General features: G+C 62.5%; 1 protein-coding gene across 1 annotated transcript in view; it reads right to left on the bottom strand.

The window, feature by feature from the left end:
* Positions 1 to 1,555: 1,555 nt before the first annotated feature.
* Positions 1,556 to 24,098, bottom strand: part of ZFPM1 (zinc finger protein, FOG family member 1) — a 75,642-nt gene continuing 53,099 nt past the window's right edge. The window contains exons 4-10 of the mRNA XM_025371116.1: positions 20,042 to 20,175; positions 9,776 to 9,878; positions 8,459 to 8,665; positions 4,486 to 4,719; positions 3,975 to 4,070; positions 3,750 to 3,896; positions 1,556 to 3,559 (exon numbers count right to left, since the gene is read on the bottom strand). Of these exons, the coding sequence (XP_025226901.1) occupies positions 1,740 to 3,559; positions 3,750 to 3,896; positions 3,975 to 4,070; positions 4,486 to 4,719; positions 8,459 to 8,665; positions 9,776 to 9,878; positions 20,042 to 20,175 (2,741 nt within the window). The 3' untranslated portion in view covers positions 1,556 to 1,739. The remainder of the gene's footprint in view (positions 3,560 to 3,749; positions 3,897 to 3,974; positions 4,071 to 4,485; positions 4,720 to 8,458; positions 8,666 to 9,775; positions 9,879 to 20,041; positions 20,176 to 24,098) is intronic.

Raw genomic sequence — 24,098 nt, 5'->3', positions numbered from 1 at the left:
GTCTGTCCAGTGGCCTTGGCCACAGGCCCCATCTGGCCAGACACCCTAGTGGGCAGGTGGACAAAGACATCAGAGACCACTGAAAGCGTTGCAGACCCAGGCCCAGGAGCTGCGGGCGGGAGAGTGAGCCCTGGACCGGCTGGGAAGTGCCTTGGGCTTCTGAGGCGAGACCACTGCCTCGTTCGCTTGCACTCACCAGGGCTGCTGGGCAAAGCTGAAAAAAATGCAGCTAGTTCAAGTAGAGCTGGAAATGGGCTGGGAATGGTGGCTCGCGCCTGTAGCCCTAATGCTTTGGGAGGCTGAGGCTGGAGGAGCACTGGAGGTCAGGAGTTTGAGACCATCTTGGGCAAGACCTTGTCTCTATAAAAATTTGTTAAGTTAGCCAGGTGTGGTGGGTCAAGCCTGTAGGTGGGTCAAGCCCAGCTAGTCGGGAGGCTGAGGCAGGAAGATGGTTTCGGCCCAGGAGTTTGAGGCTGCAGGTGACTTACGATCGTGCCACTGAACTCCAGCCTGGGGAACAGAGCAAGACCTCAGCTCTAAAAAAAAATAGGGTTGGCCAGCCTGGGCAACATAGCAAGACACTATTTCTACAAAAAATACGAAAATTAGCTGGGCATGGTGGTGTACACCTGGAGCCCCAGCTACTCAAGAGGCTGAGGTGGGAGAATCACTTGAGCCCACAAGGTCAAGGCTGCAGTGAGCTGTGAGTGTGCCACTGCACTCCAGCCTGGGCAAGAGAGTGAGACCCCGTTTCCAAAAATAAAAAAATAAAGTGACGTTGGGAATGGAGAAATGTTTTTGTTCTCCAGTGAGAAAGCATGCTGGAGGCTGCCCACAGCCACCCAGCTGCAAACGGCAAGGTGACGCCGTGGCTCACTGTGGTCAGCCACGTATTCCCTCAGTGTGGCCGGCCCATACAGCCCAGCACGGCAGGGAAGACAGGGTGGGGTGCCCTGGTCCTTGCACCGACTCTGCCATCACACAGCTGTCCCCAGCCCCGGTTCTGAGGGAGAGGTGCACCCACCAGTGAGCATCAGGACCCCCCTCGAGGCCAGGGAATGCTTTGCCCTTCGTTTTCCTCTCCTGTCCACCTACTCGCCCATTCTTCCCCCCCGTTGGCGACCACAGGGCTTCATCCTCCCCAGGGCGCCCCCACCCCTGCCATCCCTGGTGGTCTGTGACTGGATGGGGGACATCGGACCCCGAGGACCATGCAGGGTTGGGGGATGGTCAGCCAGGACAGTGCCCTTCCCTTCTGTGTCTGGTGGCCAAGTAGACCGCGGAGAGGGTCAGCAGTGCGGAGGCTGCCCTCCCTAGGGGTTTATGGACAGGGGTGGGGTGGAGTGGGCCCAGAGCGGCTGGCCCTGCAGTGGTTCAGTGTGTGCTGTGGTCTCCAACCTGAGGATCGGTCTAGCTCTTAGCACCACCTGCGGTGTGACTCCGGCAGGGGCCCAGCCACACTGGGCCGCAGGGGCCTGTGTACAAACCGGGGGTGGAGGTGACGCTGGCTGCGTGTGCCTGCCGGCTCGGAGAACTAGGCTGGTCCACCACCATGCTCATCAAACTGTACTTCTTTATTAAGTGCCAAGGGTCCAGGCGGGCGCTGTCCCTTGCGAGCCCCTCCGCCGAGGCCTGTGCATGGCGGGGTTCCCAGGAGCCAGAGTCCCTACGGCCTGGGGGCGGCCCCCCCACCGCCTCGCCGGGGGGCGTGCAAAGCGTCTGCGGCTGTAGTGTGGCGCTCACTTCACGTGCTCGGCGGCGTGCGAGGAGCAGTAATACTTCTTGTGGGCGATGAAGGTGGACAGGCTGCTGAACTTGATGTTGCAAAGGCGGCAGTACCGGTGGTTGCCGTTGGGTAGGGGCGCCGGCGTGCCCTTGCTGGGGGTCTGGACGCCCTTGTCCGAGTAGGAGGGGGGCGCCGGCGGGGGTGGCACGGCCTCGGGCGCTGCGGCTGGGGACGGGGGCGGGCCCGGCGGCGGCTCCTGGAGCTCCGGGCCGAGGCCGTCCCGGGGGCCGCGGGGCTCGGGCTGCGGGGAGGCAGCGGGCGCAGGTGCGGGCGAGGGGCCGCGGTCGGCCGGCGTCCGGGGCTCGACCCCCGGGCCGGCCAGGGGTGCGCCGAGCAGCAGGCCGTGCGCCAGGCGGAAATGCTCCAGCAGGTCCCCGCGCACCGGGCCGTTCGGGGGGCAGTAGGGGCAGGCGGCGGCGGGGAGGCCGAGGGCGCCGGGCGGTGGCGCAGCGGGGCACGAGTACTTCTTGTGCGCCAGGTAGGCCTCGAGGCTGTGGAAGCTCACGCGGCAGGCCGTGCACTCGTGGTAGTCGGCCAGCGCTGGTGCCGAGGCTCCGGGGGGCGGGCGCCGCGGCTTCTTGCTTAAGTCGATGGGACCGTCGGCCGCCGGGCCTGGCGAGCGCGCAGGGGCAGTGCCGGGGCCGCTTCCGCTTCCGGGCCGCGGCGACTCGGGGGCGGGGGCGTGGCCGGGCGGCGGGGGGGGCGGGGCGCCGGCCGCGTGCAGCTCGTAAAGCTTGCGGCGTCTGCGCGTGCGCAAGGGCGCGACTGGGGCGGGGGCCGGGGGCGCGGCCGGCCCGGGGGTTCCCGGGGGCGCGGCCGGGCGGCGCGGCGGCGGGTCGTGGCGCGAGGCGCAGTAGTAGCGCTTGTGCACGCTGTAGGTCTCGTGGCGGGTGAAGCGGATGTTGCAGGCCTCGCACAGCGTGCGGCTGGGGTCGTCCTCCGCGTCGTCCACGGAGCTACCCGGGCTCTGGCTGCCCTCGCTGCCCCGGCCGCCGGCGCCGTCCTCGGGCGTGGCCGCACCCCCGGCCCCGTCCTCGCGCGCTCCGGGGCCCGGGGACGAGCGCGGCGCGTCGGGCTCGGCGGGCGGGCCAGGGGGCGCGCGGGCCGGGCCGGGGGGCGCCTTGGGTCTGCGCGCGGCGGACGCGTCCTCGGGCGCGCGGCGGCCCGAGCAGTAGAGGCGCTTGTGCACGTAGTAGTTGTTGACGTTGCTAAAGGTGATCTCGCACTCGAAGCACGTAGCGCCCTTGGGGGCCCCCGCGAAGAGCCCGGTCTGCGCGCCGCCGGCTCCCGCGCCCGCGCCTTGCTGCAGCCTGCTGTGCACCAGCTCGGACATCTTGGCCAGGATCTCCGAGGCTGGGGGCGCCGCATCGGGCCCGAACACGTACTGCGGCAGGAACAGGGCCCCGGCCAGGCTCAGCTCGCCTGGCACCGGGCTGGAGACCGGCGTGGGGCTGGACAGCTCGGCCTTCACCCTGGCCGGGGCGGGGCTGCGAGGCGACGGCGTCCGCGACGGGGCCTGGGGCCCAGGCTCTCCGGTGCCTGGGGCGCGGGCGGCCTCCGGCTCCTCCACCGCCTCCACCTTGATGCTCCTGGGGGCCGCCGGGGGCTCGCTGCTGCCTCCATTCTGGGGGGCTGCTCTGGCCTCTCCGTTGGTGGCCTCTGCCAGGGCCTTTCTGTCCAGTCCTGGCGATGGGGTGGGCGCCAGACCCAGGTCCGCAGAGGCCAGGGGGCCGTGCAGGGCCGTGTGCTGCTGCTGGAAGCTACCCAGACTGTCTGCAGAGAGACCGCAGGGGTGGCACCTCAGGCCTGGGGCAGGACTTGGCCGGTCAGAGCTGAAGGGCGAGCTCCGGGAGGGGAGGGGTGGGCGGAAATGGTTTACACCTGTCTTGGGCGACAAGCCCGCTCCCTTCCCTCTGCTCAGGGGGCCCAAGGGGCAGGGGGTGGCCCCCACAGGGCTGCTCACCTGGGGGCAGCTTGGTTGCTGGGTGTCCGGCCCCTGGCGAGTAGATCTCACCCTTGGAGCCTGGCTGGCAGACCATGTGGTTGGTGACCAGGTGGCTGTAGAGGATGTCCCTTGTGGTGGAGATGAAGCCACAGCTGTGGCAGACACCTGTGGGCCATGGCGAGTTGGTCAGGGCCCAGGGCGGAGGGCGGGCCCCACACATCCCCCGGCCCCTGTGGCGCCTACCGCTCAGCGTGTCCGTGTGCACCTTGAGGTGCCGCTCGCAGTTGGCCTTGGTGGTGAAGGCCGACAGGCAGATCAGGCACACGAACGGCCGCTCTCCTGGAACACAGGGCGCATAAGAGCGGTGCCCGGGCCAGCTTGACCTTGGGACTCCGCCAGGGACGAGGAAGGCAACTGGGCCCAGGGCCGTGAACTGTGCCGGACGGGGGGAACCCTGTGCTGAAGGCTCTTTACACCCCTCCCCCTCCTCGGCCCTTTGTCTCTCGGGACTGCAGTGGGCCCAGCCCTCAGCTGACTACCCAGATAGCCCATAGGCTGGCCTGCCTGCTCTGGGCCCCTGCGGGGGTCTTGGGTGTGCGGAGACCACACAGGTGAATCGTGGCACTGTGGGTGCTTGCATGTGGGTTTTCCGGGGCGGCCTGCAGGACTGGGTGGGGAAGCAGCCGGCATCCTGAGGACCGGCGTCCGGGGTGGGGGCTCACCGCTGTGGGGGCTCACCGCTGTGGGGGCTCACCGCTGTGGCTGCGCATATGGATCTCCAGGGAGCTGGCGCTGGGGCAGCTCTTGCGGCACTGGGGGAAGGGGCAGACGCGTTCGTTGGGGTAGGTCTCCTTGGGCTTCTCGTCTGCAGCAGCTGCGGCCGGGGAGCCAGCGCCCTGGCGGCTGGCACAGTAGTAGAGCAGGTGCGCCTGCAGGTTGCGCTCGCTGCGGTACCAGATGCCACAGTCCTTGCAGGGGAAGACGTCTTCTGTGGGGTGGGAAGCAGGTGGGGGCAGGCTGAGGGCCAGCCGGGCAGCCAGGGCAAGGCTGTGGGCGGAGGGAGGGCCTGGCCCTGACAGACCCCACTGTCCTCCCCACCCCAGGAGCTGAGGCTTTGACCCCTCTCTGTAACCATAAGCCTCCTGGATGGTCCTGTGACAGCCCCACTCCCTTCCGTAGATCCCAGAAGCCCTGGGACCTGTGGGGCGTGGGGTCTGAGTGAACCCCCGTGGGTCCCCTTCCAGTGGCAAGCCCCATAAGGAGACGCTTTGGCCTCATGGGGGCAGAAGAAAGAAGTGGACACCGCTGGGCGAGGCCAGCATCTATGACATACTGAGGTGACCGTGTGGACCCGGGAGGCCGTGGAAGAGGAAACGTGTGTACAGATGTGCGTGCAGGTGCGTGGGAGTGCCAGGCTGCGAAGAAGACCCATGTGCACAGTCTGAGCACTCAGGCACACGATGGCTGCTGACTGGAGTTCTGGGGATGTGGGGCGTGAGACTAGGAGTGCAGAAGTTAGGAAGCCCCCATGCGCCCACACACCTGGGTGGCTCCATGTCAGCGACTGCCTGGCTGCTCAGATTTGCCAAATTCACCACACTGACCCCAAATGGGCTGCTTGTAACTGCTGAGAGTTTTGGGGGCTTGCACTCTGCTTAGGGTGGTTTTGCTAGGGGGGAGGACTTCTCTGGCATGTTCTCAGTTTGTCTTTATAGCAGTTTAAGGAATGTTCTCTGCCCCAGAGCCCTGCCCCACTGTCTGCCTGTGGCCCCTTGGCTGAAGACACGGAGGGGGAGGGCCTGTTCAGCGTGGCCTTGGCCTCCGTGTGGAACCCAGGGGCCCTGGGATTCCTTATCTGGCTTTCAAGCCCATTCCACTTAGAGCCCGATGTGATATCTGGTTTCTGCCTCTGCAGGTGAGTGCTGGTTTCTCACCCGGCTTCTCCCACGTTTATCCTGAGTCCGCAGTTAGCACGCAGGGGTGGCCCCTGCCCCGCGCCCTCCCCCCTGCGGCCTGCTTGCCCCCTCTCGCCTCTCAGGAGGAATTTCGGTGCCTGCCTGGGTGAGGTGGCTCTTCCTCCCACACCTAGTTGCTCTGGCGACTTTTCTGGCTCACGTCGCCCTCCTGTGCTCTTGATTAATGTTTCTCAGGTTCCTTTTACTTGGGGGCTGCAGGCGGCTCTGTCCTGTCTCAGCTGAGGCCTTGAGCTGGGTCCCAGATCTGGGAGGCCACCGGGTGGGTTTGTTTCTGCATCTCCCAGGTTATTGTGGGGACTGTTGCTGCAGGGATGTGGGGGGAGGGGCTGTGGCCGTGCAGTTTAGAAAGGCTGCCTGCCTGCTGATGACCACAGGCCAAGTCCGGTGGCCTGTGGAGGGGCCTCCAGGCAGGTGCCTCTGCATCCCGCTTCACAGGTGAGACGGGCCCAGAGTGCTGGAGGCTCAAGAATTAAACTGGATCTGACTCTGGAATTGGTTCCTACGGCTCTCCCAGAGCAGCAGCCAAGCAGCGGCTGTGCCCTGGACCTGCAGAAGCGCTAGGGCAGGAGTTAGGAATGTCAACAAGACGTCTTGCCCTCGGTGGTGACCTTCCAAAGCAGGACACTGCTGCCTGGGGATAAGGCATGTCAGACCCATGAGGGGGAAACCGAGGCAGAGGCTGAGCCTGGGGCACCCGCAGCTGCCCCTCAGAGATCGGGAGCTGGTCTCCGCAGGCTGTGTGGGCAAGGACCCGGCTGGAGGATTGGACCCTCCCCAGCCTACTGTCCCCACTGTCTCACTATCTCTATCAGCGGGGCACTCCCCTGGAGTTGGGTCTCCCGGACACCCTGAGACACTACAGGGGCACCCCCTCCCCATCCTGGTGGAGTGGCGCTCTGGCCTCCCATTCCCTCCATGACTTCTCCTTCCAGGGAAGAGACGAAGGCAGATGGGGACCCACTTTGCTCCCGGCTTCTTCCAGTCACCTGTGGCCCATGTTCTCTTTTGCCCTCCTGGCTCCCTCGGGCAGTGGCTTGCCCTGCCCAGACCCAGCCTCCAACCTGGGCTTGGGTGTTGACCTGGCCGCTCTGCCCCTTCTCTCCAGTGTCACCAACCGTTGCCACCAGCACATAACGTGAGCCGTTATGTCCTGGGTACCAGGCACACAAGCCCAGCCCCCTCTGGCCAGCTGGCCCCTGCAGGCCTCCTCGCTGACCCTCACTGGAGCGGCCTCGGTCAGCGTCATGGCGACCCCTGCACTGTCAGGACCAGCAGTCATTTCTCTGCCGTTGGTCTCGCCACAGCCTGGATGTGGCAGACCACCTGCCGCCCTCCAGGGCCCCCTCTAACCTATCTCAACTCACTCTCTGTCCCTTGGGAGATGTCCCCTGTCCCCTGACTCCAGGGTCCACAGGCCCCAGGGCTCCCTGAAGTCTGTCGTTGTCCCTCGACAGACTCTGTGACTTCTCTTGTGCATCTGGCAGGTGTCTTGAGGTCAGGACATTCAAAGAGTGGGGATCTGCTCCCCAGACTCCCATATGGGCCGACATCCCCCCAGTGGTCACACCAAAGCCGCACACTTGGCCCTGCAGGTCCCTTTGGCCCTAACCACTGGTTGTCTCCACCTACTTCAAGCTGTCTTCACATCTGACTTGCTCACAAGGGTCGCTTTTCTTCCAGTTTTGTAACTCTTTAGTCACCAAAGCTAAACCTGAGTCTTACTGTCCCCCTCCAAATGCTCTCTGGCACAGTCCCCGTTCCCCTGGGAAGTCCCAGCTGCTGGCCGGAGCCAGACTTGCCGTGTGTCCCCTGCATGCCTTCTGCCTATCCACGGTGGCCACACGCTGTCCTTGGCCACACAGGTGCACGGGGTGCACCATCACTCTTGGCTAAGTTTTAAAAGTTTTAGCTGATATGGGGTCTTGCTGTGTTGCCCAGTCTGGCCTTGAACTCCTGGGCTCAAACGGTCCTCCTGCCTTGGCCTCCCACAGTGCTGGGATCACAGGTGTGGCTCCTGCACCTGGCTGGGGGTGAGTGACTCCTGATTCCCACAGCCACCCTCAGAGGTTCCAAGAGAGTCACTGCAAGAGTGATGTCTGTCCACTTCAGGCGTCCCCAGGGGCGGCTCTGTCCCCAGGGACATGTGGCCACGTGTAGAGAGATTTTGGTGGCATGTGCCTGAAGTCCCAGCTACTCGGGAGGCTGAGGCAGGAGGATGGCTTGAGACTAGGACTTCATGACCATCCTGGGTAACAAAGTGAGACCTTGTCTCGAAAAACAACAGAAAACCAACAGGTGTCTGGTTGTCACCACTTGGAGGTGGTGGCAGCACCTAGTGGGCCCGGGCCAGGGCTGCTGCTCACCACCCATGGTGCCCAGGAGACCTCCACTGTGGTATGACCTGGCCCCAAACACCAGGAGGGCCGAGGTGAGGGTCCCGCAGTCAGGGCTGCCCCCAGGGAAAGCACAGGCTTCTGGTGTGGTATGCAGGGCAGAGCTGAGTCTGTGCCTAAGCCCGCTTGCCTACTGGCAGGGGCTTTCCCTGTGGTGGCCCTGGGCTCTGGGGACCCTCCTGTCCCTGTGTGTTCTGAACTTGGGACCACCCACATCGCCTCCTTCCCCACCTTCCCTCTCACTCTGTCGGCAGCCTGGGGCCCTTGAGCTTCCCACCCTCACCTCCCACCCTGTCCTGCCCTGCCTGCCCCTCCTTGGTCGAGCAGCCGCCCCGGGCCTGGGGAGCCCAGCACTCACTGTTGATCACTGCGGTGGCAAGGATGGAGGCCATCCCGGCCTGCTGGGGCAGGAGCTGGAGGTCGTGTGCAGGGGCTGGGCACGTGGGCTCTGCTGGCTCCTTCTTCACAGGGTGGCTGGGGGTGCTGCGGGGCTCGGCCGTGAGGAGCACGCTCAAGAGTCCCCCTGCGGGCACCGGCTTGGTGACCCTACACCAGAGTGCGTCATCTGGAGGGAGACAGGTGTCCAAACCTAGGACCTTGTGCCCCACTTCCCTGTCCCATCTTAAACGACAGGTGGAGGATGGGGTCAGGAGAGCGGCCACCCCGTGTTCACAGCTGTGGCTGGCTGGCTGCCAGGGCCATCTTGCCTCGGGGGCGAGGCTGGGTGGTCCCCTGTGGGTGCTCACAGTCTGCCTGCCTCCAGTTCTCCCTGCCCTGCGCCCATCCTAGTGGGAGGGCCCTGGGGAAGTCTCCCAGGAAAGGGATGTCATGGAGGGTGGGTGGTGGAGTAACTAGGGGAGACCATTCAGGGAAGGCAGCCAGAGGTGGGGCCCTAGAGTGGACCCTGCTCTCTGGGAAACCGTCCGAGGGCGTGTTCTTCCTGCTGTGGCCTGAAGGGGGCAGCCTTAGCCCACAAAGCCCAGGCTGCGCGGGGCCGGCTTGTTCACCTGGGGTGCCCGGGCTGTGCATTCTCTGCGGTGCTGGCCTCAGGCCTGAGCCGGTCCCGCCTACACACACCACAGCCCGTCCTCACCCTGTGCTGGGGCCAGGGACTCCACTGGCCAGTGGACCTGCCTACGCCCAGAGGGCCTCTCGCTTCATCCCTGGGCGCCCAGAGGTGCAGGCTGCCCAGACGTGCCACCCTCAGTAGCAGCAGCATGGCAAGGCCCCTTGTCCTTCCTGGATGGCCACCTTGACTGTTCTGGAGCCAGCCTGACGACGTGGAGCCCTGGTCCAGTGGCACCTGCCAGCTAGCCTGGCTTTGGGGTCCCTGCTGCTGCCCTTGGTGGGTTCCCAGAGGAGAAGCCAAGGTAGGGAGGAGATACGGGGCTCATGGTGTCCCCCAGAGGGGCAGAAGCCGCCCCCATTCCCCCTGCCACAGACACCTGTCGTGGCTCAGCCTGCCAGGCGAGACCTTCATACAGGGACTCGTGGTCTGGGCTGACTGGTCCCAGGGGAGTGTCTGCTTCATGCTGCAGCGCCCGGTTCCAGCAGTTCCCCGTCCCCCATCCCCGGCCCTAGCAGGCTGGTTTCCCTTTAAGAGCCCAGCCCAGGGACAGCCAAGTGACCCCCACCTTCCGGAAGGCTTGGGACGGAGGCGCCGCGTCATACTGACCCTTCCTGTGGATCTCTGTGTTGGCCTCGGCCTCGGTCAGGGCCTGGGGCAGCGTCCTCAGCCAGCAGGCTTCGTCCACCAGCAGCAGGGTCAGGGCTGGGCTCTGGGGGGGCAGGAACACGTGGGGAGGGGTCTGTCAGCAGCCTGCCTGGGGGTGCCCGCGGGTATGTGGGGCATCCGTGACATGGATCTGCCTCCTGGCTTGGCTGCTAGACCAAGCTGTGGACAGTCGCTGGCCCAACAGCCTGCAGAGCTGTGGCATGGGCCATCTGTGCCATAGCTGGCCGGCATGGCTACACCATGCTGGGGCTGGGAGGCTTGGCAGGGAGTGGTACTTTCCAGGGTTGGGCACAGGGTTCTTGTGGAGACTGAGGCCCAGAGAGGTCAAGCAACATGCCCCAGGTCACACAGCCAGTAAGCAGCAGAGCCTGAAGTCACACTTGTGTCTGCATATCTGTGTATCAGTGTTCTCCCCCCTGCTCGCCCACCCTGGCCCCAGGTGTGCTGGGTGTGGAACCACTGTTCCCACACGGGCTGGACCTGGTAGAGGCTCCTTCCACACAGGCCCTAGATACCTCCAGAATGACCTCTGTGGGCTGGGGCCGAGATTAGCCCAGAAGATACAGCACCTCCCTAGCAACCCTCAGGCCTCAGTGTCCCCCTGACAGCATGGCTCCCCTCCCTGCCACAGGGTGTGGCAGGGCCACCTGCGTTCCTGCTCGCTTCCGGGGCCAGCACACAGTGGATGCCAGGGAGCACCCACTGGACTCAGTGAGTCTGTCCCCACCCTGAGGCTGGTCAGCCCTCTTCCTGTGGGCCTGAGACACCAGCACTGTGTTGGATCAGCCCTGGCCCACCTGGCTTCACTGGCACCCTGGAAAGCAGGTAGCGCCCTCCTCTCCATCTCATGGGTGAGGAAACAGGCCTGGGAAGGGGAGGGACAGAGCTCATGCCAGTGCCTCAGGCCGTGCCGTGCTGTCGGCGGTGGCTTAGGCTAAGTCTAGAAGGAAAACACTCTGGGCTCAGCCCTCAGGGTGGCTGCCAGCGGAGCCTGTGGAGGCCGCCTCATTTCCTGTGTCCCTTGCGCCCCGGGCCCCAGCCGAATGGCACAGGAAATGTGAGGGGCCCCATCCCAGTGCAGTCTGGGGCTGGGACAGGACGAGGTGGGGCGGGCAGTCCGTGGCCTCGCTCTGTGGTGCCCAACACTGGTCAGTCATCAAGGGGAGAAAGTGGTGGTGGAGGAAGGGGTGACCGCCGTTGCCCCTCAGGCCTTGGTCCCTCCTGCAAGGCTGACTCAGCCTCAGCGCCCTGACCCTCGGTCCTGTGCTGCTGACTGCACTGGTGGTCCCCAGGCTCAGCCACCTGGGTGCCCAATCCGGAGGCACAGCACATGCACGTGCTCCAGCACTTCCTGTAAACACACTCACTTTTTCTATACAAATAAATGCCTTTTAATCAGAAACTTCCTACATCATGACCTTTGACTGAAAAGCCAGTGTCACCTACAAATGCTGCTGTTGGCACTGGACAGGTTTGTGCAGCCCTGTGGTGAGGACGGCAGTCGGCCCAACCCTGCCATGGTAGAAGGGGCCGGGCTGGTGACAGTGCAGGGGTGTCCCCCGTGGGTCTGGGGTACCTCCCCACCAGGTGCCAGCCCATGAGCTTTCCTGGCCTTTGCCAGCCACGCGTGGGACCCTGTGGGCCGCAGAGCTGGGCAGCGGGGTCCCAGCCAGGCTCGGCCTCCCTGCTGTGACCATGGGCAGGGCACGGCCAGACCCGTATGCAGGGACCCCTCTGGGCCACCCATGCCTCTCGGCCCATCTGCAGGGCACTGAGGAATCTAGCAAGATACAGCCTTTGGGCTGGGATGCTGAGTGACTACTCAGGCAAGGTTGGGGCAGGCTGGCCAGCAGAGCAGGTGACTTCCACACGGCTCAGCCACAGAACAGGTGAGCAGAGCTAAGCTGGCCCTGGCCGGGGTGGGTGCAACCCTGCAGTCCCAGTGTGAAGCCATCCCAATTCCTGGCTCAGCTTCTCTGCAGATGGGGCTCTGCCCTCTCCCACATGGCTGTTAGGGGGACGGAGGGGAGGCCGAGCCCCTGCTCACTCTGGACCCACCCCAAGCTCACCACTAGCCATTGGGGCAGCCTCAGGGGGGTCAGTCCCATCTCCCTTGACTCAGTTTCCTCCCAGTATGTTGGGAGGCTGTGATCTGTGTGAAGCCTTTTGCCTGCCTAGCAAGTTGCCAGCCTAGCACGTTGCCAGCCTAGCAGGTTGCCAGCACAGGATGCGTATTAGCTCCAGCCCTGGCTATTGCTTTGGGTTGGCCTGGCAGGACAAAGTGGGCAGGGGGTGCCTCCAGGCCCCAGGGGATGCCGTCCACGGGGCATATCTGGGGCAGCACATGCTGGGTGTCCACTGGGGTGAGCGGCTCCCCTGAAGAAGCTGCTTTGTGCAGGCTGGCATCGGGTGGGTGTCCCCCTTTTAAAGGACACCCCAGTGATTCCCAGGGCCACAGGGCAGGGCTCAGGAGCTGCATGCCAGCTGTGGGGCTTGGCCAGCTTGGACGGGGGCTTCTGCTGGGGCAGGCCGGGGGCAAACCCCAGGGGCAATGGGCAGGCACGTTCCTGGCACAAAGGTGGGTGACCAGCGGCTACTGTGTCCCGGCTGCGCCCAGGTCAGGCAGTCAGTGCTTGGAGAGGCTGCTGGGGCCTGGCCCTCCCCACTCTGGCCTTCCCGAGCCTCTAATGAATATTAATGAGTAGAGGAGGGTGAAAAAAATTAATCTGCTTGATCCTCCGATGGGTGCTGCGGTAACGATATGAAATCTAATTATTCGTCCCAATATTTCTAAACCCTCAAACTGAGACTGACAGCCTCCCGGTCGGTTAAATGCTTATCACTGCCAGGAGCAGCGTGTTCGCAGCATGATAAAAACACGCGCCGCAACTTTGCTGACGCTGCACAACCCCCCGATTTTTCTGTGGCAGTCCTGAGTGAAGGGAAGGCGCCATGTTCCCACCCGGCCCCGCCGAGTGTACCCCACGTTTGTGGGGCACGATGGGGCACCTGCCCTGGGGGTGCAGGTGGGGAGGGGCATGGGGAAGGAGGGCAAGGCTTACGTCTGGCACTCGCCCCCGACCCGGGAGGGAACAGGTGGGAGAACTAGGGGTGCAAGACAAGAAGCTCGGGCCGCCCTGCCACAGTCCCCCCTGCAAACACTCTCAGGGGGGCCTGCCACTCCCACTTCTGTGACCACAGGCTGGGAAGGGGTGAGGGCCTCCCTGCCAGTCTGCCCTGTCTTCAGGGGCCACCCCCAACACCTCCCAGGGGAGAGGGGAGTACAGCCTCACCCGGGGCCACCAGGGTCCCCAGCCTGGAGGTGGCGTGGACACAGCCAGCCCTGAGCCAGTGTCTTGCCCGGTGCCGAGTGGCAGGACCCCTGAAGCCAGCCTGGGGCCACCTGCCCACCCTGGGAGCCACTGCTGGGGCTGGGGCCAGGAGACGCTGGGGCAGGAAGCCAATTTCAGCTCCTGCTTCCCTTGCGGAGGGGCTGGCTGGGCACAGGTCTGTCTGTTGATTTTTTTCTCTGTCTCTTCTTTTTTCACCACCTCTGATCAGGCCTGCAGCAGACCTTCCTGACCCTGCTCTGCCTGTGGGCAGTGGGGAGCAAGTGGGGAAGCGGCCAATTTTTTTTTTTTTTTTTTTTGAGACGAAATATTGCTCTTGTCACCAGGCTGGAGTGCAATGGCGCGATCTTGGCTCACTGCAACCTCCACCTCCCGGGTTCAAGCGATTCTCCTGCCTCAGCCTCCCAAATAGCTGGGATTGCAGGCGCCCGCCATCACACCCAGCTAATTTTTGTAGTTTAAGTAGACATAGGGTTTCATCATGTTGGCCAGGCTGGTCTCGAACTCCTGACCTCAGGTGATCCGCCCGCCTTGGCCTCCCAAAGTGCTGGGATTACAGGTGTGAGCCACCGCGCCTGGCCTTGGGAGGGGGCCAATATTTTTTTTTTTTTTTGAGATGGAGTCTCGCTCTGTCGCCCAGGCTGGAGTGCAGTGGCCGGATCTCAGCTCACTGCAAGCTCCGCCTCCTGGGTTCACGCCATTCTCCCGCCTCAGCCTCCCAAGTAGCTGGGACCACAGGCGCCCGCCACCTCGCCCGGCTAGTTTTTTGTATTTTTTAGTAGAGACGGGGTTTCACCGTGTTAGCCAGGATGGTCTCGATCTCCTGACCTCGTGATCTGCCCATCTCGGCCTCCCAAAGTGCTGGGATTACAGGCTTGAGCCACCACGCCTGGCCTTGGGAGGGGGCCTATTTTTAACTTCCCAACCCGACCCTTCTGCCAAGACTCTCGGAGATGTGGGCAATGGCTCCCAGGGTGCCCCAGGCTCAGCACCCATCCTGGTCAGGCAGGTGTATCCAGGGTCCGCGGAGGACCCTAGAGTCCACTCTGCTTGCCGCCCCTCGGGGTTGCCTTGTCCCTCCTCCGGGCCCTGGCCGGCCCCACCAGCGGCGGCCACTTTAAATTCCCCGGGTGGACCTGAGAATACTCCTTGTTTCCTCCAACAAAGAGGTCAGTGTCTTGATTCTGCGGTGGCACCGATAGCCATCGGAAACCCTATCTGCACCGCATCCGCTGTGACAACTTTATCTGAGGCCGTTCCCAAACCTCGCTGTGCAGCTTGCAGGGCTGCTGAGGTGGCCCGGCCCAGGGAGCCAAACAGCTGGTTCTGCAGAAGCCCCCCAGAAGCCCCCGTAGATGTCCTGCTCGGCCATCCCCAGGTCACTGCGGGGTAGCAGGCCAGCAGTGGGTTCACGGGAGAGTGGGGGCTGAGGCTGAGGCTGCTGAGCCCATCCTGAGAAGTCCTCCACCTCCCCGTCACCTTACTAGAGACACCAGCTGGCCCCTCAGTGCCTCTGTCTCCCTCAACCACGCAAGAAGTACATTTCCCAGGTGAGGGCCTGAGGCCTGCAAGACTAAAGCCAGGTCTGTGAGACCCCTGCCACCTCGCTGCTGCCACTTCATCCACTCAGTCACTCACTCACTCATTCACTCCCTTATCCGACAGGCAGGGCTTGTGCATCAGCTGTTGCCAGGTGTGGGGAGCACAGTGAACAGAACTGCATCTCCCGTGGATGCTGGAGTGTGGAGCTGGCCAGAAATAGCAGGTAGGTGCCTGGAGGGGGCGGTGACAGAGACACAGGACAGGCTGAGACAGGAAGTGGGGGTGACTGTGCCAGGATGTTGGCTGAGGCCTGGAGGGTGAGGAAGGGAGGGTGTGGATATGAGGGGGCCAAGGAACAGCATGGGGAGGGAACAGAGAGGAGGGAACAGTACAGGGGAGGGTACAGCATGGGGTTGGGGAACAGCATGGGGGAGGGAACAGCACGGGGTGGGGGAACAGCACGGGGTGGGGGAACAGCAGAGAGGGGAACAGCATGGGGGGAATAGCACCTGGGGGAAAAAGGGGAACAGCATGGTAGGGGGAACAGCATGGGGGAGGGGGAACAGCATAGGGGAGGGAACAGCACAGGGTGGGGGAACAGCACGGGGGAACATCACAGGGGCAGGGAACAGCATGGGGGAGGAAACACGGTGTTTGTGCTCAGGAGACCTTAGCAGGCGGTCCCTGACCCATGATGGCCTGAGGCTTTCTCACCTGAGGATGGGGCTGGGACCCCTGGAGACACCACAGGGTCTCAGCAGTCCTCTGAAACCATGCAGGAGCCCCAGAGCCTGGCGTCAGGGGTCATCGTCATGGCAGAACCTGATCTCATAGCAGGGGAAGGCCGGGCTTGGGGAGCTGAGTCAGGCTACTCTCCCTTTAGTTTTCACAGCACGGGGGAGGGAACAGCATGGCGGTGGGGGAACAGCGCGGAGTAGGGGGTAACAGCGGTGGGGGGAACAATGAGGTTGGCCTCAGGCCATATATCCGTCTATCCATCCAGCCATCCATGCATCCACCCACCCACCCACCCATCCACCCACCCATCCATCTATCCATCCATCCATCTATCCATCCATCCATCCATCCATTCATCCACCTGTCCATCATCCACCCACCCACCTAATCATCCATCCATCCACCCATCCACCCACCCTCCCATCCATCCACCCACCCTCCCTCCCTCCCATCCATCCATCCACTCACCCACCTAATCATCCATACATCCACCCCCCACCCACCCTCCCTCCCATCCATCGATCCATCCATCGATCCATCCATCCATCCACCTATCCATCACTCACCCACCTAATCATCCACCCCCCCCACCCACCCTCCCATCCATCCATCCATATACCCATCCATCCATCCATCCATCCATCCTTTCAGCCACCCACTCATTCATTCATCCATTCATCTATCTACCCACCCACTCATCCATCCACCCATACATCTATCCATCCATCCATGTGGTTATCCATCCACCATCCATCTACCCACCCACCCATCCATCTATCCACCCATTCACCCACTCATTTATCCATCCATCTATCCATCTACCCATCCATTCATCCATCCACCCATCCATTCATCTATCCATTCGTCTATCCACCCCTCCTTCACCCACTCATCCATCCATCCATCCACCCACCCACCCACTCATCCATCTATCCATCCATCCAGCTGTCAATCCATCTACCTACGCATCTGTCCATCTACCCATCTACCCACCCATACACCCACCCATCCATCTACCCATGCATCCACCCATCATCCATCCATCCATCCACCCATCCATCCACCCTCTCAGCCACCCACACATTCATTCATCCATCCATCTAACCACCCACCCACTCATCCATCCACCCATACATCTATCCATTCATCCACCTGGTTATCTTCCCATCTGTCCACTTATCCATCATCCATCTACCCACCCATCCACTTGTCTACCCACCATCCATCCTTCCTTCCTTCCTTCCATCCATCCATCCATCCATCCATCCATCCATCCATCCATCCATCCTCTCAGCCACTCACCCATTCATTAATCCATCCAACTATCCACCCACCCACTCATCCATCCACCCATACATCTATCCAGCCATCCACCTGGTTATCCTCCCATCCATCCACTTATCCACCATCCATCTACCCACCCATCCATCCACCTATCCACCCATTCATCCACTCATCTATCCATCCACCTATCCATCTATCCATCCATTAATCTATCCACTCATCCATCTACCCACCCCACCTTTACCCACTCTCCCACTCATCCATTCACCCACCTATCCATCCATCCATCCATCCATTAATCTATCCACTCATCCATCTACCCACCCCACCTTCACCCACTCTCCCACTCATCCATTCACCCACCTATCCATCCATCCATCCATCCATCCACTCACTCATCCATCTATCCATCCACCCAGCCATCCATCCATCTACCTACGCATCTGTCCATCTATCTATCTACCCACCCAACCACCCACCCATCCATCTACGCATGCATCCACCCATCCACCCATCATCCACCCATTATCCCCCCACCCATTCATCCATCCACCCACCCACCCACCCATCCATCTGTTCATCCACCCCTCCAGCCACACATCCATCCATCCATCCATCCATCTACCCATCCATCCATCCACCTACCCCTCCACCATGAGTGTTTCTGTATCTGACTATAAATTCTGAAGCTGGCTGGGCCCCTCGGGTCCCTTCCTGCAGCCCCGGGTGTGGCAGAGGTGGGAGCAGTTGCTACATCAGGGAAGCGACCTGCCCCAGGTCACACAGCAAGTCGGTGCCAGAGTCCATACTCCTGACTTGGCTGGGGACTCGGGCACTCAGTTTCCTCCCTGGGTGCTCACCCCCCACTGTCCAGAGGTGGAGGACTGAGGGGGATGCCACCCTGGCCCCATTCACCCCTGCCTGTGAGCGAGCCCCAGGCCTGTGGAGGCTGCGGGGAGGGTCACAGGGTCGCATCTGCACCCCTCCCCCTTCTCCTTCTACAAAGAGAGAAGAAAAACCAGCAGCAGCTGGGGCGATCCGGGGCAGGAGGCGACGTCCTCCTCAGGGAGGGGTCGGGGAGAGAACTGGGACCTATCAGCCAAGAGCCACAGGGGCCCACTGAAACGCAAAAATATTTAGACAATAAATGAAGTATCGGAAAGGCGTGCATATCTTGAAGAAATCAATCATCTTGTACGGTGTGTCTGGACACTCGGCGCCAAGGCGGAGATAGCGCCTCGCTGGGGAGATAAGGGTTAATCAAGGATTTAATTCTGCAGGAGATAAAGCAGAGGAGGGAAGAGTGGAGCGGGGGCTCCTTCCTCCCCGGGCTCCCTGCAGAGCCTCAGCGGCTCCTCTGGCCTTCGCTCCCCTTGTGCCCCCAGACGTTATCTCCCCACTTGGGAGGGTTTCTAACCCTGCGCCCGTCTCCCCAGGATGGCCTGTGCCCCAGGCCAGAGCAGGACTAAATGCGGAGGCAGGAGGGCAGGCAGGGAGGGGTGACTGCAGCCAGGGCAAAGGGCAGCCCGTGGGGATGACTCCCGGGCGGGTGCCAGCCCCTCAGCCCCATCATTAAGGAGTCTGCGAGGGTCTCCGGGGATGGGCAGATGTGGGTTCTAGTTCTCCCTCTGCTGTTTGATCCTGGGTACTTGGGCAATTGACTTAGTGTCTTGGAGCCTCAGTTTTCTCATCTGTCAAATGGAGTGGCAGGACCCACCTCGTAGGATGCAGGGAGGAGGAAGTGAGGCTGGGCCTGTGGTGTGTCTGGAACTCACAGAGCCCTCTAATCTCAGCCCCTACGGCCTTCGCCCCTGGTGTCTACCTATGGGTTTTCTTGACACTTTGAGAGTTCAGAGATGAGAGCCACGGAGCTCCCAGCCCATCCGTTCCTTCCTCCTGGCAACCATAAACGCCTGCCAACATCCCCACATCCCAGCACTCCAGAAGGATCGACTGCCACTTGCACACGTACAGTGATGGGGAGCTCACGCCCCACAGAGCCAGCTCTGAACACCGTGGCTTCCTTCCTGTGGTGGAGCTGAAATGTGGCTCCTTCCATGGAGAAAACTGACCACCACTGAGCTTCCACTGCTATTCTTCCACCTCCCTGCTCCAGGCCACGGGGCCAGGGAGCCACCCCTCCTGCCGGGCTGCCGGCCGCAGCGCCCACTGAGCCATGCCCCGTGCCAAACACCACTCCTGAACATCTCACGTGACCTGCCCAGCTGCCCTGCCTGGCAGGCAGGGGTGCCATGGGCTTCCCTGCTTCACAGACAAGCTTGCAGCCCTGCCCATGCCCCTTCTCAGGGTCTGCAGGCTCAGACGTAAAAGGAAGCTTTAGGCGCCCCTGTGTCTCACCCAAGGTCCCAAAGGCTGAGGCAGTGGAGGCTCACAGCGGGCAGGGGCCTGCCTGCAAGGAAATGGCATAAAGGCAGGAGACTCCAGGGCCTAGCAAAGGGGGACGCCCTCTGTCCTGGGCCAGCTTCCCAAGGAATCCCTGAGCGGTCTGGGACACGCATCTGCCTGTTGAGCGGCAAAAGGCTGTGTGAACGACCCAGGAGGCCCCAGACCCTATGCCGCCCATGACGTGGCCCCACGCGTACTTACAGGTTTCTATATATCAGTGCCCTTTCTTAGCTGAGACGTGTTTTAAAAGAAACTGTTATACCATCTTCGGAGGAAACCGTACTGACTTGTCGTAAGTCGGAGGTGGCCCCAGAAGTACATCCAAGACAAACCACACAGGCATTCGTGTCTAGCAGCAAGGGGCTGCCTTGGAAGCCTCTGCCAGGCAGGGGCTATCACCAAGGAGGTGAGCACTCGTGCCGAGGCCATGGAGACCACGGGCCTGATGGCCGTGCCTATTGTCAGAAGGGTCTGCGGGGACAGACGCAGAACTACCCTCTCGCCCTCTGCTGCAGCGTCCTCACCGTCCCAGTACCCCCAAGGCCTGGGCCACTGCTTTGCTCCTCCCTCCCCTTGAATGCTCTTCTCCCCTGTCCCAATGCCCAGTCATCTGTCAAGGTCCTGCTTAAAGAACCCCTCCTCCAGGAAGTCCTCCCTGAGGCACCAAAGGCCCAATATCACCTCCTACAGGAAGCCCTCCATGGGCCCCCAGGCAGTGAATCCCTCCCTGCCCTCCAGGTCCCAGTGTCTCAGGCCCAAATCTTCCCACAGGCTCTACACACAGTGGCCAGAGCTCCTGGGCTGGCGTCTAAGCTGGGCCTGTCCCCTGGGTCGGTGTTGCCCTGTATCGGGTGGGTGGGCAGGGGCGGGGGTGGGGGCTGCTTACCGGCTCCACCTGCCCGGGCGACGAGGCTCCGGTCTGGACACTCCCGTGGAACGGGCCCCAGGACAGGCCCATGGCGAGGCTGAGTCGGGCCCGTACACGCCTCTGCCCATCCTGCATCACCGGCTCCAGCTCGTCTGCAGGGAGACATCGCAGGCATGAGGCGTGCCCGGTCTGGGCCTGTCCAGCCCACCTCCCGCCAGGGTTGGCCCAAAGGGCAGTGGAGCGTGGCAGTCCTGGGGGCCTGGGCTGAGTGGCAGGGGCCGGCAGGTGCTGGGTCCCGGGGGCCTGGGCAGCCCTGCAGCATGATCTCTAGGGCACTGTGGGGTATAGCGACGCAGCCGGGAGGATGCCTGCGGCTGGGTTGTGAGCCCTGCGATGGTCGTTCTCCAGGGCAAGGGCTGCAGGTTAGACAGGGCCCACAGAGCCCGGCCGCACGGTGCAATGCTGGCATGAGTTTGTGTCATGGCTGACGAGTGGCCCCCAAAAGATACACCAGCCTGCAGTCTACGAACATGCTCATATTTAGAAAAAGGGTCTTTGCAAATGTAATTAGATTAAGGCTCTTGAGATCAATGGGATTATCAGGTGGGTCCTAAAACCAATGACAAGTATCTTTCTAAGAGACACAGAAAAGGAGACAGGAAAGACCATGAGAAGATGGAGGTGGAGATGGGAGGCAGCCATGAGGGTTGCCTGAAGCCCCCAGAAGCTGCGAGTGGCAGGAGGGGGCCCCTGGAAGGAGGCTGGCCCTGCCGACACTTGGACTTGGGACTTGGAGCCTCCAGACTGTGAGAGGACACACATCCGCCGTCTGAACTTAGCACGCAGCCCAGGACACACACACACCTGGCCCTCACCCGCCCCCTGGAGTCTCAGCCTCCTCGGTGGACAACAGGGACGTGGCTCCTTCCGGGCCACACACCCTCTGCCCAGGAAGGCCGGGTCACCTCTACCTCTCCCGTGGCCAGGGCTGCCTGGGCCCACGGAGGCCTCACGTGGCCTCGCCTGGTCCCCTGGCCGCAGTGCTGTGGCGGCCCCACTTCCTGGAGCCCCGATTGGGCAGGCTGTGGCCTTAATGGGCCTGATGATCAGATAGCTGCTTGCCTAATGGCAGAGATAACATGTAAATACGCCGGGAGGCCCTGCTAAAACGTTTTAACTGGGTCTTTGTCTTCCCCAGGGCAGATAAGATGGCAGCGAACCAGGACTGAGAGGCCGAGGAGGCCTGCGTCCCTTTATCAGCCCCCAGGAGGGGACGAGCGGACTGGGGGCAGCAGGAGCGGCTCTGCCGTCTCAGCTTCGTGGCTGCCAGCCCACCCAGAATGCCTGGGTCCCGGCCCAGGGCTCTGACCACTGGGCCTCCCTCCTCCCCTGCCCCTGCCCCTGCAGGGCGTGGCACCAAGAGGGTGACCAGTGTGAGCTGGGTCCCAGTATCCCATTCACATGGGCCAGCCAGCACCACACGGCCCTACGGGGTCATCCCCCTGTACAGACGAGGACATTGAGGCCCCTAGAGGCTATGCGGCTAGCAGCAGGGCACTGGGGTCCAAAGCCCTAGGCCTGGCTCCAGGGGCACCCTGTGTGTGACAGTGGTGGGGGGCCTGGCCCCTCATGTCCTGGCTGCACCTGCGTCTCTGGCCCCTACCTGGTCAGGCCTCAGGGGTGGACATGGGAGAGAAGAGACTCCCCAGAGGGGAGCTCCCAGTGTGTGCTCATCCGTCCCTCTGTCTGTCCAGTCTCTGGTGGGTCCTGAGTGCCACCCCTCAGTCAGGGCTGGGGCCACAGGGAAGCATGTGGAATCCCATCCGGACCGTCAGAAACACTCGCAGCTTCGTGGGTGGGGCCCTGCGTGCGGGCCTCTGTTCTGGCGGGGCAGGGCGGGGTGGGGGGCAGAGGACCCTTGTCTGAGAAGCCCCTGAGGGCACATCTGGACCCATGAGTGCTGTGACTTCCTTTCAGAGAGGGAAGGGGTCGCATGCCTTCCCCTCAGGTTCCAGAACATTCCTGACCAGAGTCCCTGGGCCTGCTGGGCACGGAGCCCCCACTGGGCGCCCCTGCTGTTCCTGAGACACTGCCGTGCACCTGGAGCTGGTGCCCACCTTTCCAAGGGTAGGAGGAGCTTGGGCCTGCAGTGTCCACACCTGCCACATGTCACACTTCAAGGGTGTTGAGGTCCCTGTCCTGGTGGCCCTGGGCTCTCGCTTGCCCCCTGCCCTCATGGGGAAGGGGGAGGGCAGAACTGGTGCCCACCCTACCCGGTCCACGCTGCACCCACAGGCAAACGGTCCTGCTCCCTAATCAGAGCTCCAGGGCCAGCTGGCCGAGCCTCCCAGATAAGAGCGTGGCTGGCATTTCCCGTGGCGGCCGCCCCTTCTGGGTATCACGCACCGCCAGAGAGGGCTGGCTCCGATAAAGGTGGCCGTTCCGCTCGCCCAGGGGCAGAACCCACCACTCAGGGATGGCCAGGAGGCTGGGCGAGGGGCCTCCAGGGAGTCCAGGGATCGGAGGCGTGTGGGGCTGGGGACCAGGGCGATGGTCACCACGACAACCCATCTCCCTGGACCAGGGTTCAGGTTGCGTCTCCAAGGGGCTGTGCATGGGAAAGGTGCCTCTTGGGGGTGGATGCAGGGCCACGAAGGTGCCTGGATTGGTAAGGGGAGCATGGCTGATCTTAGCCCCAGCTCACCCCAGGTGCCCTTGTGCAGCTTACAACCTGTGCAACTGAACATGGAGGCCGTGGTGGTTCGCAACACTCATCTGCTCACGTAACCTATTTCCAGCCCCCTGTTCCTGCAGAGACCCTCTCCCAACCAGAAACAAAATCGCATTGGAAAGTGGGGGTGGGTGAGGCTCCTACTCCTGGCAGATGGGGTGCCTCCTGAGGACTTGACTCAAGGCTGAGAATGGATAGAAATGTCCGTGAGTGAGGGTGAGAGGCCTGGGACTGGGGGCCAGGGGATGCTGAGCTGGGTGGGAATGGGCGGGAAGACACAGGCAGATGTTTTTTTAAATGGTCTGTAAAATGGCTGGGGGATCCAGACAGTGGCAGCCATGGAGATGGCCAGCACCCAACCCCACCACCAGGAAGCCCAGGGCCCAGCGAGGCTGAGGAGTGCCCAAGCCACACTGGGAGCTCTGGCTGGAGGTGGGACCAGAACCCATGGTGAGCTCTGTGCTTGTCCCACCACAAAACCCTGTGGGGAACCCGGGGCAGCAACAGGCAAGCCACAGTCTTGGCCTTGGGGCTCCCAGGAAACACAGGCAGTGGCCGGACACCCCCATGGCACCAACAGCTCTGCGGGCAGGCCAGTCAGGGTGGGCTTCCAGGGGGAGGTGTCCTTCCCTGCCAGCCTCCTGTGACCGGTCTCTCTGCTGCCTCTTCCCCAGCTCCAGAGCAACTGGGGTGAGCCCAGCAGAGATGCCAGCTCCAGCCAGGTCGTCTCTGCAGATGAAGAATGGGGACACCAGCTGCGGCTCCCAAATCCCCACGGACCCAACATGAGTGCCCGCCCCACGGACCCAACATGAGTGCCCGCCCCACGGACCCAACATGAGTGCCTGCCCCACGGACTGAGCCTCAGCCGGGCCCAGCAGGACTTGCGGGGATTCTTCCCAGCTGCTCTGAAGTTACTCCTCCCAACACACGTGGGGGAGACAGCTCCAAGAGGTTCTGTCTCTGGCCCAAGGGTAGGCAGCGGGGGGGTGGGTTAGAACCAGAACCCCAGGGGTCTTCTGAGCTGGGGTGGGAGGGAGCGGCTGGTGGCCCCGTGGCTGACTCTTCCGGCTGTGGCCTCAATTTCCCCATCTCTAGACGGGTCTCCTGAGGAGGGGGCGGGCCCGAAGCCACATAGGTGAGCCCCGCAGGGGGCATGGGGCCGCCACTATAGGCACAGCACTGGGAAAAGGATTAATTTATTCAGGCAAACAGGACTGCACACGCCATCTCCAGAACAAACACACCGTGCTGGGATTCAATTTCACCCCCAAGCATCTGCGAGGAACCAAATGAGAAGTTCCAGCCATTGCATATTTATATGATTGAAACGTCCACATGGGT

This window comes from Theropithecus gelada, chromosome 20 (genome assembly GCF_003255815.1).
Source record: "Theropithecus gelada isolate Dixy chromosome 20, Tgel_1.0, whole genome shotgun sequence".
Classification (NCBI taxonomy): domain Eukaryota; kingdom Metazoa; phylum Chordata; class Mammalia; order Primates; family Cercopithecidae; genus Theropithecus; species Theropithecus gelada.
This window is presented reverse-complemented; position numbering and strand designations above follow the sequence as displayed.